This window comes from Dermacentor albipictus, chromosome 9 (genome assembly GCF_038994185.2).
Source record: "Dermacentor albipictus isolate Rhodes 1998 colony chromosome 9, USDA_Dalb.pri_finalv2, whole genome shotgun sequence".
In the NCBI taxonomy this organism is placed as follows: Eukaryota; Metazoa; Arthropoda; class Arachnida; order Ixodida; family Ixodidae; genus Dermacentor; species Dermacentor albipictus.
In genome coordinates this window covers 34,636,563-34,648,563 of record NC_091829.1, presented here as the reverse complement: position 1 = coordinate 34,648,563, position 12,001 = coordinate 34,636,563, and the positions used below count along the sequence as shown (strand labels likewise).

The following is a 12,001-nucleotide window of genomic DNA, read 5'->3' as shown; positions in this document are numbered from 1 at the left end:
TGGTCGACGTCTTCAGAATGTTTGGTGATGGTGCTGCGTATTTGGCTGAATGTTCCGACGTCATTCTCATGTTGTCCTAGTCTTTCTTTTAGATTTTTGGTTTCCCCTGTGTATGTCACCGGACAGTCGCAACAGCTGATTTTACAGACAGCTTGAACTTTTTCTTTTGGTCTTTTGGATTAGGGAGGAGGATATTCAATCTGTTTATCAGTTTATGCGCTACTTTGAGGCCTTTTTTCAATATTCATCTGAGAACTTCGCTGGCACCTTTTACATATGGGATGGACACTCATTTCTGGGGTAGGGGGAAGTCAACGATTGAAGGCCCCATAATTAGTTCCCTCTTTCTGTTTTTTTTTTTTTTTTTTGTCAGGTTGTTTTTTGAGTGAAGTCCTTTGTGTAACCATTCCTTTTAAGTTAGTTGAGACCCATTCTCCTGTATTTCTTTTGATCTGATTCCAATGAGCAATGAGTTTCTGCTCTTTTGAATAAAGAATTTACAACAGATGCCTTTTGGTTTGCGACATGGTTGGATTCGAAGTGAAGGTAGCGGCCCGTGTGGGCTGGCTTGCAGCAAACTGAAAATTTTAGAATGCCATCTGTTTGTGTAACTTGTAAATTTAGGAATGGGAACGATCCATTTTGTTTGTGCCCATATGTGAAATGTATACCCGAGTCTGTGGAATTTAGGTGCCTCTGCAGGTTTTCGAATTGCTCCGCCTTTACGATGCAGAAGCAATCATTCAAGTAACTGAGGAAAACTTTTGGCTTTAGGGAAAGGTACTCAGAGCTTTTTCCTCAATATTGTCCATAGTCAAGTTATCCATGGTAACAGAAATTGAAGCCCCATGGGAGTTCCCTTCACCTGCCTGTAGTAGCTGCCTCGGAAGCTGAAGTAGATATTTGACAGGTACAACTCGAGAAGACGGCAGAACCCCCTTGACTATAGACAAGATCTGCCGGCAAACCAGTTGGTGCCTGTTGTAAATTCTTTGTTCAAAAGAACCGTAACTCATTGCTCGTGGGAATCAGACCAAAAGAAAGAAAGGAGAAACGTTCTCAACGAACTTAGAAGGAATGGCGACACAAAGGCCTTCATTCGAAAAACCACCCAAAAACAAAAAAGAAGAGCCAAACTATGGGACCTTCAACTGTTCACTTTCCCCGTACCCCAGAAGTGAGTGTCCGTCCCATATGTCAAATGTACCAGCGAAGCTTTCAGCCGAATATTGAAAAAAGAAGGCTTATAAGTCACGCACAAATCGATAAAAACTTTGAATATCCTCCTCCCTAAACCAAAAGATTGTCCCCCAAAAGAAAAAGTTCAGGGCGTCGTCTAAAAATCAGCTGTGCAGACTGTCCAGCGACGTACATCAGGGAAACCAAAATATAGAAGAATCGGACATGAGAATGATGTCAGAACATTCAACCGAGTACGCAGTGCCGTCACCGAACATTCTGAAGACGCCGACCACAATATTGCTTTTCAAGAAACCCAAATCCTGCAAATAGAGGCAAACTCGCGAAAAAGACTGCTACTGGAGTCATGGCACATTCAGAATACGGTGGGTAATATAAACAACGTGAAGGGCAACCTACCCTCTGGGTATATCCATGGCCTTGGCAACATGACGAAAAGAAGGAAAGAACGCCCTGCCAGGTAGATTAACACTTTAGGTCACCAACACCAAAACATGTGAACTCCCTCCCCTCCCTCCCCCCCCTTCCCCTCGTCCCACTTCAACAGCATTCCTGCAGGTCAAGTGGCCCCCAGCATCGCTCACCCCAGCCAACCAGCACAGCCGCCACCCTCCCACCCTTTCGCCCCATACCGTCTGTCAAGAAAAGGTTCCCAGTAAAAAAAATTATCCACTTGTTCTTGCTAATCCACATTAGGGAGATGAATCAATGAACAGTCCAATAGTAGTGAGAAATGATGACTCACGGGGAGCTGAGACTTTGATCACCTCAAGCACTTCAGAAGTGGAGCAGGGGAACTTGCGCATACTTTCCCGCAACACAAGCTTGTCACCATCCAGGCACGGGTTCAAGCACAACATGCCTTTATAGCCTGCATAGCGGATTTGGATGGCCGACGGCTCATCCACAATGCCCAACTTCTGGCAAACCTGAGGACAAAGCGACAGTACATTGTTAAAATCTGGCAGACCAACAGTTTTTGTGTGAATAAATAAGTGCAGTGAACTGCAAAAGTTTACAGACCCTGGGATCTGACAAAACATGGAATTTCTGAGCAGTTTGTGACTGTAGCCTGTAAAACCAGACACCATTATGCTGTTCAAATATATTGGTACAGGCAAGAAATCCAAGTTGTGTTCCAATGCTGTGGCAGTACAGTTCACGTCCTTTACAACGAATCCAAATGCGACCTACTTTCAAATATGACAACCAATTTTTCTCACTTGGCTTGGTTTGCCCATATTAACAGTGCAAGAAATTCCGCTTTCAATGGACCTGGCTACAAAAGACAATCAGGTACAACAGACAAATAATGAGGCAAATTTTGTCTAGGTGTTGTAAGTACAGAGTACTCTGTTGCAGCAATGCATGCGTCAGCAGTGAATTGCACACAACTATTTCAGGCCACTCACGAAATGTGCAAAAATGCATTTTTTCTTAAGGAGTGAACACACTAGTGGCAAGCTTCCTGCATCAGCCAACAAAGAGTTCTCGCGTCGATGATGCTAGCGGCTTATCGCCGTACATCACTGTTCGCTCAGTGATGAGCAAGTGCCAAGGGTGCAACTAGGCCTAACTAGCTTAACTTCGAAGTCATGCAGCCCCTCAAAGGCAATGACTGATGATCGCAAGATGCATCATTCTGATAATGTTTTAGTTCTCATCGCAACAATTTGCACACACACAAAAAAAAACAATAGGCTGCTATTGGCAGCATCCAGAGTGCGCAACGCATGATGAAGTTGAGCCGTCTCGCGTGCAGTGTAGCAGCAGCCAAACGCTAGCTCGAAGTTGAACTTGCCTCAAACGGCAGTTCTCATGCAGTGTCATTCCTGTCTGTTATTTATCTATTTAGTTATTTAATGCTTCTATCAGTTTCATTCTAGCCTTCGGGAAAGACAGTGATCTATGCAAAGTTTTGACACTTTACAACATAACGCAGCCCTAATTTTGGATAGCACTTACATTGGATATAATGAACCTTTACAGCTACATTATTACAGTTCCTTGTAATGAGTGTCAATTGTATACAACTTACTCTCAGATCCTCTGTATAAACTTTTTTTTGGAACGAACCAGTTAAGTAAAACACCCTGTATATACCAAGACGATGAGCAAAATGTGAACAAGGTGAATGCAGGGGCCAACGTTCCGACAAGTGGACTTGTCTTCTTCAAGGCCACAGAGGGCGCTCACCTTGTTCCTTCATCTTCCGTCGGTAGAAATCCAGATGAAGAAGACAAGTCCACTTGTCGAAACGTTGGCCCCTGCATTCACCTTGTTCATGTTTTGCTCATCATCTTGAATTTCTATCTCCCGCATTCCCCGTCTTTTCTCTGTATATACCAAGTGTTTCAGTGAACACTTTCAAAAATTTTGAAGGGTTGCCTGTGGCAGATTGCACAATTATAGTTCATGAGCTAGTCAACTGAATGAAGCGAACATTAAAAAAAATGAAATAGATAATCAACTAATTAACAAAAACCACTAATGAAGTTTTAAGCTAATTATTGCAATTTAGAAATTCTAGTCATGGAGTTTGCAAGGTGGATTCACTTGAAACGAATTCTCAGGATGACGCCAGTTTCAATATATTAAATCCCGAACTTCGTGGAGAAATGCATTGGCGTTTCAGTTACTTTTGTGCTTCAATGCATAAAACAATATTTTGTTAAGAAACTGCATAAGAAATTACGTAAAGAAATGACTACATAAGAAAGAGGGCAGGTGCTATTTCACAAGTCTCCTATTACTCAATCATGCTTTCGGCTTGCGGGCATGCTATATTCTTCTGCATTCACAATACAGGAACGAACCTTTGCGCTAGAGCTCCCACAGTACTATATAATGCAAGTTTCACTCACTTTCGGTGACCTGCTGTCTGACTTGTTTAAGAGATTTGTGAAGAGAACTTGCGATCGTGGTATTATATAGTCCCCGTAATGCAATGCATATTATTATTTGATCACACTTGCTAATTGATGAGGCTGCTTTCTGCGTTAGAAGCATTTGTAAATATTACGGCATCCTTAGTAAAATAAGGGCGAGCAGCTCTGAGAGATTTGAAAGTGTCATGTCTCCTGACACCTGGCTTTTCTGAAGACTGCAGAGATGCTTTGTTGGGATGGGCTCTCAGGAGCAAGCAGCATGTGTCACAACAGGGTAAGTGACCCTCAGCTTGATGAATGGCCACGACCGTGTGATGCCAATGAATTGGGCAGTGGTGAGACACTCTCCCTATGTTCATAATTTTTCACCCACTTCATTCTTGACACCTTTTATGCGTATTGTCCAATCTTGTACTGTCTGCTGTCCAACTTGTTCGAAGATACTTTTTGAACAGAACTTGCGATCATGGTATTATATAGTCTTCTTTACGCAACGCATATCATTATTTGATCCCACTCTCCAACTGATGAGGCAGCTTACTTACATAATGAAAGTTAGAGGCAAGGGAAAGAAAAAAGGGAGAGGGCGTTGGGTAGTGGCTTATTGTGTGTTTCCTAGACACATGGATGGAAGCAGTTAAGGGAGTTTTGGAGCAGCTCAGGGAGCACAAAATTTGACACACTGGAGCAGGTTTGGAGCAGGAATTGTTTGTTTTGGAGTATGCTAGGTAAGGCTCACATGAGTGAAATAGAGACAAACCACAAAAGATGTTTTTTATTTGATTTTGCAACACACTATTAGGTTACGGTGAATCAGTTCTGTGGAAGCCCACGAGATACAGGAAAGTTCACTAAAGGGAACAAACATCATACACAGAACCAAAGAAACCCATTTGCATTCCTCAGAAATGACTATTAAGTTGCATATTGAACATGCCGACTAAATGTGGCCAAGAAAAGAGATCATGGTATAATAACCAAGAGATTTATGCGAACAGCACCCATTGTATGTTGATAGGCTTTTGTTAATATGAGCTTCTTTTTCTTTGTGCACAAGCAACTAGTATTTAAGTTTTATATAGCTAACAATATTTGCCTCACTTACTGGATAAGGATATTGGATAATGCAAATCCTAGGTTGATTTAAATCCACTTATCGCTCATGTTTCAACATTCTCCACAACTATTTCATCGACATCTCATCGATTAGGTAAATTTATAAAGTCAGCTAATTAGACGTATTTGTGTACAGTGAACAAGAAATACTGACTGCGACAACCATGAACAGCACCCACCAACATACAGTGAACGCCAGTCTCGTAAAGCCCTCAGTTATTTTTTAAAATTCTTAGTGGCATTCAGTTGGCATAGTAAAGTACCACTTTATAAATGCAAAGTTACTTTGTTGGTCATTACATGTTTGCCAGCATTCCACATAACTTGGCGAGAAGAAAGAAAAGGAACAACTATGACATTTATGAAAAGAATAAAGGGAAAAGTGCTCAATGGCTTTGCGATCAACGTCACCGACCAATATCTTGGACAAGCTTGATTATTAGGGCTGCCCTATAAAGTCAATTGTAAGATGACGACCAATATATTGAATGCCAAACAATGCTTTTTTAAAATTTTCGGACTCAATCTGCACAAGTCACATCGTGAACATCATTGCTGCGAATGCAATTTCTGTCGTTTGCATATTCTCAGACTCCTTCCGTCCACCATACGGCCGCTATGGTAGACTGAAACTGAAACTTTACATCTTCAGTTCACGTTTTGTGACCACAAAAGTGTAATTTTGTATGGTGTGGTTCTGCAGAATGTAGAGTACTCAAAGTGCAAATTTGAGTAATGATTACGGTTTCCATGGGATATTTCTGGTCAAGGGGTTTCAAGTGGATGTATTAAATATATTTTAACGTTGAATGCATGGTGTCTGCCATTAACCGACGCAGATTTACCAATAGGGCGTACAAGCCAGCCTTAAAATGTATAACGACAGCCCATATGACTTGTTAATTCAGCTGAGAGCGCGGCTTTGTTTCCCGACTGCCCCATAAAAAGAGCACCAGTTCAAATCAACTCTACCTAGTCCACATATTACACAAAGGCAGATCACTTATGTAATGCATTCGCAATGGATTGTATAGCACGAGTTATTTCCGTTTTCCTGTGAAAAACACGCCCTCACTCCAAAGATGCGGACGCTGAAATGGATTGCTTTAGCTTGACTTGTAGGGCTAAATGATAGCCAACACATGGCTGTGTGATTGCCACTAAATACGAACATCCCACAAAGTTTAACGACTTCATTCGAAGTTTTGTTTTGGCACAAGTTGGCACAGCTCAGTGGTTTGGAGCAAGATGGTGCATTTGGCAGAGCACTTACATCCCTGTAGACAAGCAAGTAGCAAAATTTTCTGAATGACTTTGTTCCACGCAGCCCTGCCGACGATTCGCTCAAACCAGAAATGAGAAGCCCTTCAACGACACGAAGGCCTCGTGGGAGCAACAATGCTCCAAAGTTTTAAGCACACGCTTGTCCCATCTTTCTCTGTCTGTGGAATTTTCAGCGCTGATCCACCCTCAACAGTTATGGTTAACACAATCCGGAACGGGGTAGAGGCGTGCCTGGGGTGGGGCTGCAATGTTCTGCCTGCTACAGGTGCTGGGCAACACCTTTCTCCTACTTTTCTCTCTGAAAGCGACGCAATTGGCACAAGGAGTGTGGTCCTAAAGATAGTGGTACTAAACATTGGATTCAGGGAAGGAAAGGAGGAGCAGCTAAAAAACATTTTTCTCCTCGCCTTTCTGTCTACACCTAAAATATGCTTTCAAGCAGCACATATTTCTGCAAGCAATAAGGTGAGGCTGAGAAACTATTATCCATGGAAAATCACATTAGCAGTGCACTTTGTGTGCACAACCAGTGACAGGCACAAAGCGAGGGCTCGTCGTTTTCCAGAAAATGACAAAGTCATCATTCTTTCAACAAAGAAATATGTGTGGTTGCTTCACAGTTTTTCGCATCCTTGTCAATTTTCCCCTACAATAAAGTTTTTTCTTTCTCTTCCCTCGTGCAATCACTATGTGCCTGTCATTGGCATACACACCTAACGGGAGCAGTGACGCGGTTGAACTTGCGTGTTAACTTCGAAAACGCCTCGACAGCAGCCGTGAATGAAGCTAAGGCCTCCGAAAAGTTCTGTAATCTTACGAGATACGACAGCCTGTCAGCTTGGGCCTATTCATGTCTACTGGCTGGTGTGTCCCCTGCACAGGAGGCAATATGTCCGAGTAAATTGCACTAATATTCACCATTGTAAGTACTGTGATTATTGTAAGTAGGCCTTCAGTAATTTTTTGCTCCCTACTCTGTGCTTTCTCTGTTCCCTCTTCATTGAACCATCCTCACTTTCTGGCCAATGTGTCAGCCATCGCCAGTGCAGCCAGCAAAATTACCTTTCTTTCTTCCAACGAATGCAGTCACTTTTTCCACAATCAGACACAAGCTGATGCGGACGAGTAGTAAGCCGCACTTTTCGCCTATCTGTTCTGGGTGAACGGTGAAGGTGTTCGGTGTGTGTGCACAGGACAGGAAATAGCCCCCATGACACCCACCCCCTCCCTTCAGACCGCCACTAGCCCTCGACTTCCTTTCACATTCAACCTTTCTCTTTTATCCATGTTGCTCTTTCTAAGCAGGCCTCCTGAAACTTTCTGTTCCGTGGGAAAAGGGGTGTTTCAACGCTCCAACTTCCCCTCCCCCTGGCCATGCCAGCGTCACAGGGTATCTAAAACTTGCTCCAGAAGAAAATGCAGTGCTAGTGTCTACGCAGGTTTTCTCCAGTGCCAGTTGAACCAGCATGGAAAAAAATGAGAATTAGATGCACTGGCTTGGTTTGGATGATGGCATGAATCTGATGTGACAATGACTGCACAAATTCCCTCTCTAGTGACAAAACTTCCACAGCATGTTGCCAGAACAGGCTCCATTATACACGGTGGATAAATTTTATACAGAGAAATACCCCACATGCTGTCAAGTGCCATGAATTTGCAAGGTTGTGAGTTTGATTATAGTCAGCTTAAATGTTAATTTCTCTATTGACAATTGTGGGGCCTAGAGAAACACCAGACCAGTGAGTTTCTAATGTAAAGCTTACACATTCTTTTTTTTATTCAGTGTAAAATAAAAAGAGCACAAAGTTTTGAGAACACCACATGACTATGTGCCCACATGCTGCGATGGAGGCATTCTTCAATGAGCTCGGTGCCAAAGTGAACACACCATCTTTAGCCCCAGCACAGAAAGAGAGTTGCGGTAGTTCTGAACCGACCCTGCTCCCCCAAGGGCCCACATTTACAAAAATCCTCGCGTGTCAGCGTTTACTTATTGGCTGCCGTATGACTGATGGACACTCGGACAAAAGCAACTGAACTGATAGTGAGATGATTGCCATGGAGATGGCCATTTGTGAATGACAATTACGCAACAGAAGTTTCATGAATGTGGGCCCCAATTTTGATGGCAGTGCGCCTAGTCATAACATTCCAGAGTTTCGTCCATAAGAAGCACATAAGATGGGGCCCTACTGGAAAAGGGTATGGAACAGATGAGTCATACCTTCCGGAGTAGCGATGTTGATATCATGCCAATTCCATCAGAGAAGACATATGGGTTTTTAGACACTGGGTGGCACCCTCCGACTTTGTCTGCTTCCGTGACAGCGCCAATGCCGAGGGGAACTTGCACAGATTCCTCGGTTGATGAGAAACATTGACCCATGCGAGCCATTTTCTTGGCGATACTGCCGATGTTGCTGAAGTCTCCCATCCATTTGCGAATGGCCTCAGGACACAGGCCTCGTGTGACCTACCCATAAAAGAGAGCAGATGCGAGTTCAACATATGGGCAGTATGTGTAAGACACTTCCTAACACATACCATACAGATGGTGCTATGTAAAGCATCTTTCAGTCATTTGGCAAAATATGCAGCGAGTCCATTCACAAAAGGAATGCCTTGCTGGTAATGAAACCAGTACATACCTGCCAATCTGTGAAATTTTATATCTGTAAATATCCCACAGGCATGAAAGCAAAAGGGGGAGGAGAGTGAACAGCTTGCATTTTTAGAAGAAACTATGGCCCGGGCAAATGCTCTTTTGAGGGATAGACAGATACTTTATGCCACAACCAAAGGGTTAACCTTCATAAAGTTGCCTTGAGCAAGAATTTTTTTCAATAAAAGCTTTACATATTTATTTTTGAACTAGTGACAACCCAAATGTTAGCATTAAGTCACCAGAAAAGGCTTGTTAAACATTCACTTAAGCATCAAGAACTGATGTTTAAATAGTGACACACACATACAAGTATTTGAGTATGTCTGTGCATAATTGTGTGTTCCAGGCTCTTCCTGAGAACAAGAAGGCTTTTAGGTTTGGCAAGTGCTTAAACTGTAATATAATTGCTCTATCCGAAAAAAGAAGGAAGAAAAAGGCACATTGGGTAATGTGAGATACGTTCACAGGTAAATAAGACCAGAAGTAAAAATTACTTTATATGCATGCCATCACCAGTATGTTCACATGCACGTTTACATCACACAGTTACTATGTCATGGGCACAGCTATACCACTCCTTCAACTCTGAGAAACCGAAGCATTTTATGCAAGTACCACCCATGACTGGTTATCACCATGGCAACTGTCCGGTTTTCATATTTTTTCGTTTCAGCAACAAAAATGCAGTAAGCACATGCCTAGTGATAGGCATGTGAATGAGAAATGCCAATGAGAAAAGGCTGTTACGTAGAAGTTTTTTCACTAAACTGCAACCAAACATGAATAAGTAGTTTAGGGACTCTTCATGCAACGTCTGCTAGCAGCAGCAACTTACCGTTGCGTACAGCCAGACCCCATGGTCCCGTAGTTGACTACACGACGACGCCAGCAGTTTGAAATGACGGCGGCCAATGTAGATGCCTCTGCGAAGTGCTCGCCCTACAATGATCTCCACGATTTCGTCCCTCTGTTGATGGAAGGCCAGGGAGTGGGAAAGTGGCCGGAGGTTATCGTCTCGAATAGTCACCCTCAAAGCAAACTCTGGCTCAAAGTGGCGCAGCACTCTATTCTCTTGGTGAATACACGGAGGCAGCAAATGGAGTCGAGATGGAAGCAAGAATATGCGCCGAACAAGACACGAGCCGCGAGGTGCCACTTGAGGCACAAAACTTTGGGAGGCCTTACGAAAAGCCATTTTGATCGCTTCCAGAACAGTCACTACGTGTCTGCCCTCTATGTCTGCACTGACTGCAAACAAGGCCAGTTCAAGCAAGGCTTCATTCTCGGACGCTAACTCCAGAAGAGTTTTTGAAAAGCTTTCAAGCAAGTCCTGCTGAGATAGGAGCACTAGCTGTGCCACAAGGTCACTGCTCTGCAGCATGAGGGCATAGAGGGCGTAGCAACAGCTGTACCCAACATGATCAGTTACATCTGACTCATACCATTTACGCATTTTCTCCATCTCGGAGCCAACTTCATGCACATTAACGGACGTATACGCAAAAATTGTGCCACTGTCACACCTTCGGCTGAGTCGACCAAGGATTTGGCGTGCCTTAAACTTGTTACGGAGGCCAAGCACTAATACAAAGTTGGTTCCAAGCTTGGAGGACGGCATCACGTTGGTGCAGAAGCAACCAATCTCAATAGCTCGCTCGTACGAGAAATACTCGGGGTTGCGCGCGTTCGAAGTATTTCCTTCTTCTTCGGCAGCTCCATCTTGTTTCTGAGGTGCCGTCCTTTCCGACTTCTTGTAGATGAGTGGAAAAGTCGAAAGATGCAGGTAGACGTCTGTGGTGGCTGCATTGCCTTCGCGGTCGTCCACTATCACACGCCGTATATTTTCATACGGAATGTCCAGCTTGTAGGTGTTGTCTGGCTTGCTGCACTGACGTCCATGTTGCAACGTGAGGAAAATCCAAACAACTCGCACGTCATGCTTAAAAACACAGACCATTTTATAGCCTAGGCAGCTGCTAGGTCCTGGGCAGATGGTCGTGCACTGAGCAAACGAAGTCAAACCTTTAGATGCTCCAAAAGAAAGAAATGAGAGTTGAATGTTCCTTTCGCACGTCACAGAACCTCGCTGGAAACCGTCTTTGCGATCGGGAGCAAGCCACTGCAGAAGACGCGGCCGCCCTTCCACTCGTCCATCCAGGCACCACTGTCTAGTGAACTTAAAGTAATGTTGCTCAAGCTTGGCGGATGAAATGCTGCAATCCAGCAGTACAACGCAGACAGTTTGGTAAATGGGATCACCGTATGTGCCATTGTAGAACTTAGTGGGTTCAGATACGTCCACTCGAGATGCAGGTGCGTATGACTGAAAGAACTGCTGGCAACGTCTTACGTAGAGACCAGCGTCATGCTTCGGATCAGCAGGAGTCCACAGGGCCGTGAAAGTTAGGGTGTTACTTGCACAGCTGGGCATGTCTGCGATTTTCTCATCCTTTGGTAGTTTGAAAGCTCGAAGACGGTCGCGTCGTTACGCTAAGCACACAGCATAAATTTCAGGTAGCTGGCTCCATCGAGCGCTTGAGTGACATCATGAAATCGAACGCCCAAAGCAATCCGCGTCTCGTAACCACCAAGTTTGGTGCTTACAACTTTCACTTAGCACGAATGTAAACCAGCAGCTGCTGAAAAGCTGTGCCGCTGCATCGAAGTTCTTTTTGGCAAATCCAACAACCTCGTAACTGTAGGGTAACGCAAGGTGCAAACCAGCGCCTCCTCAGGCGCTGTGCAAACAGAAATTGTTAGATAACGAAACTACACACCCTCGACTACCGCTGCTATGGTGGCTGCCATGGCTCTTGATGGGCCGCTCTTCTGGCTCTTGTTCCAC

At 44.0% G+C, this 12,001-nt stretch overlaps 1 protein-coding gene across 1 annotated transcript in view; it reads right to left on the bottom strand.

Annotated features, from left to right (window-relative positions):
• Positions 1–11,914, bottom strand: part of LOC135906520 (uncharacterized) — a 37,648-nt gene extending 25,734 nt beyond the window's left edge. Inside the window, exons 1-3 of the mRNA XM_065437955.2 lie at positions 9,992–11,914; positions 8,716–8,964; positions 1,946–2,129 (exon numbers count right to left, since the gene is read on the bottom strand). Coding sequence (XP_065294027.1) covers positions 1,946–2,129; positions 8,716–8,964; positions 9,992–11,587 — 2,029 coding nt within the window. The 5' untranslated portion in view covers positions 11,588–11,914. The remainder of the gene's footprint in view (positions 1–1,945; positions 2,130–8,715; positions 8,965–9,991) is intronic.
• Between the last annotated feature and the right edge of the window lie 87 nt (positions 11,915–12,001).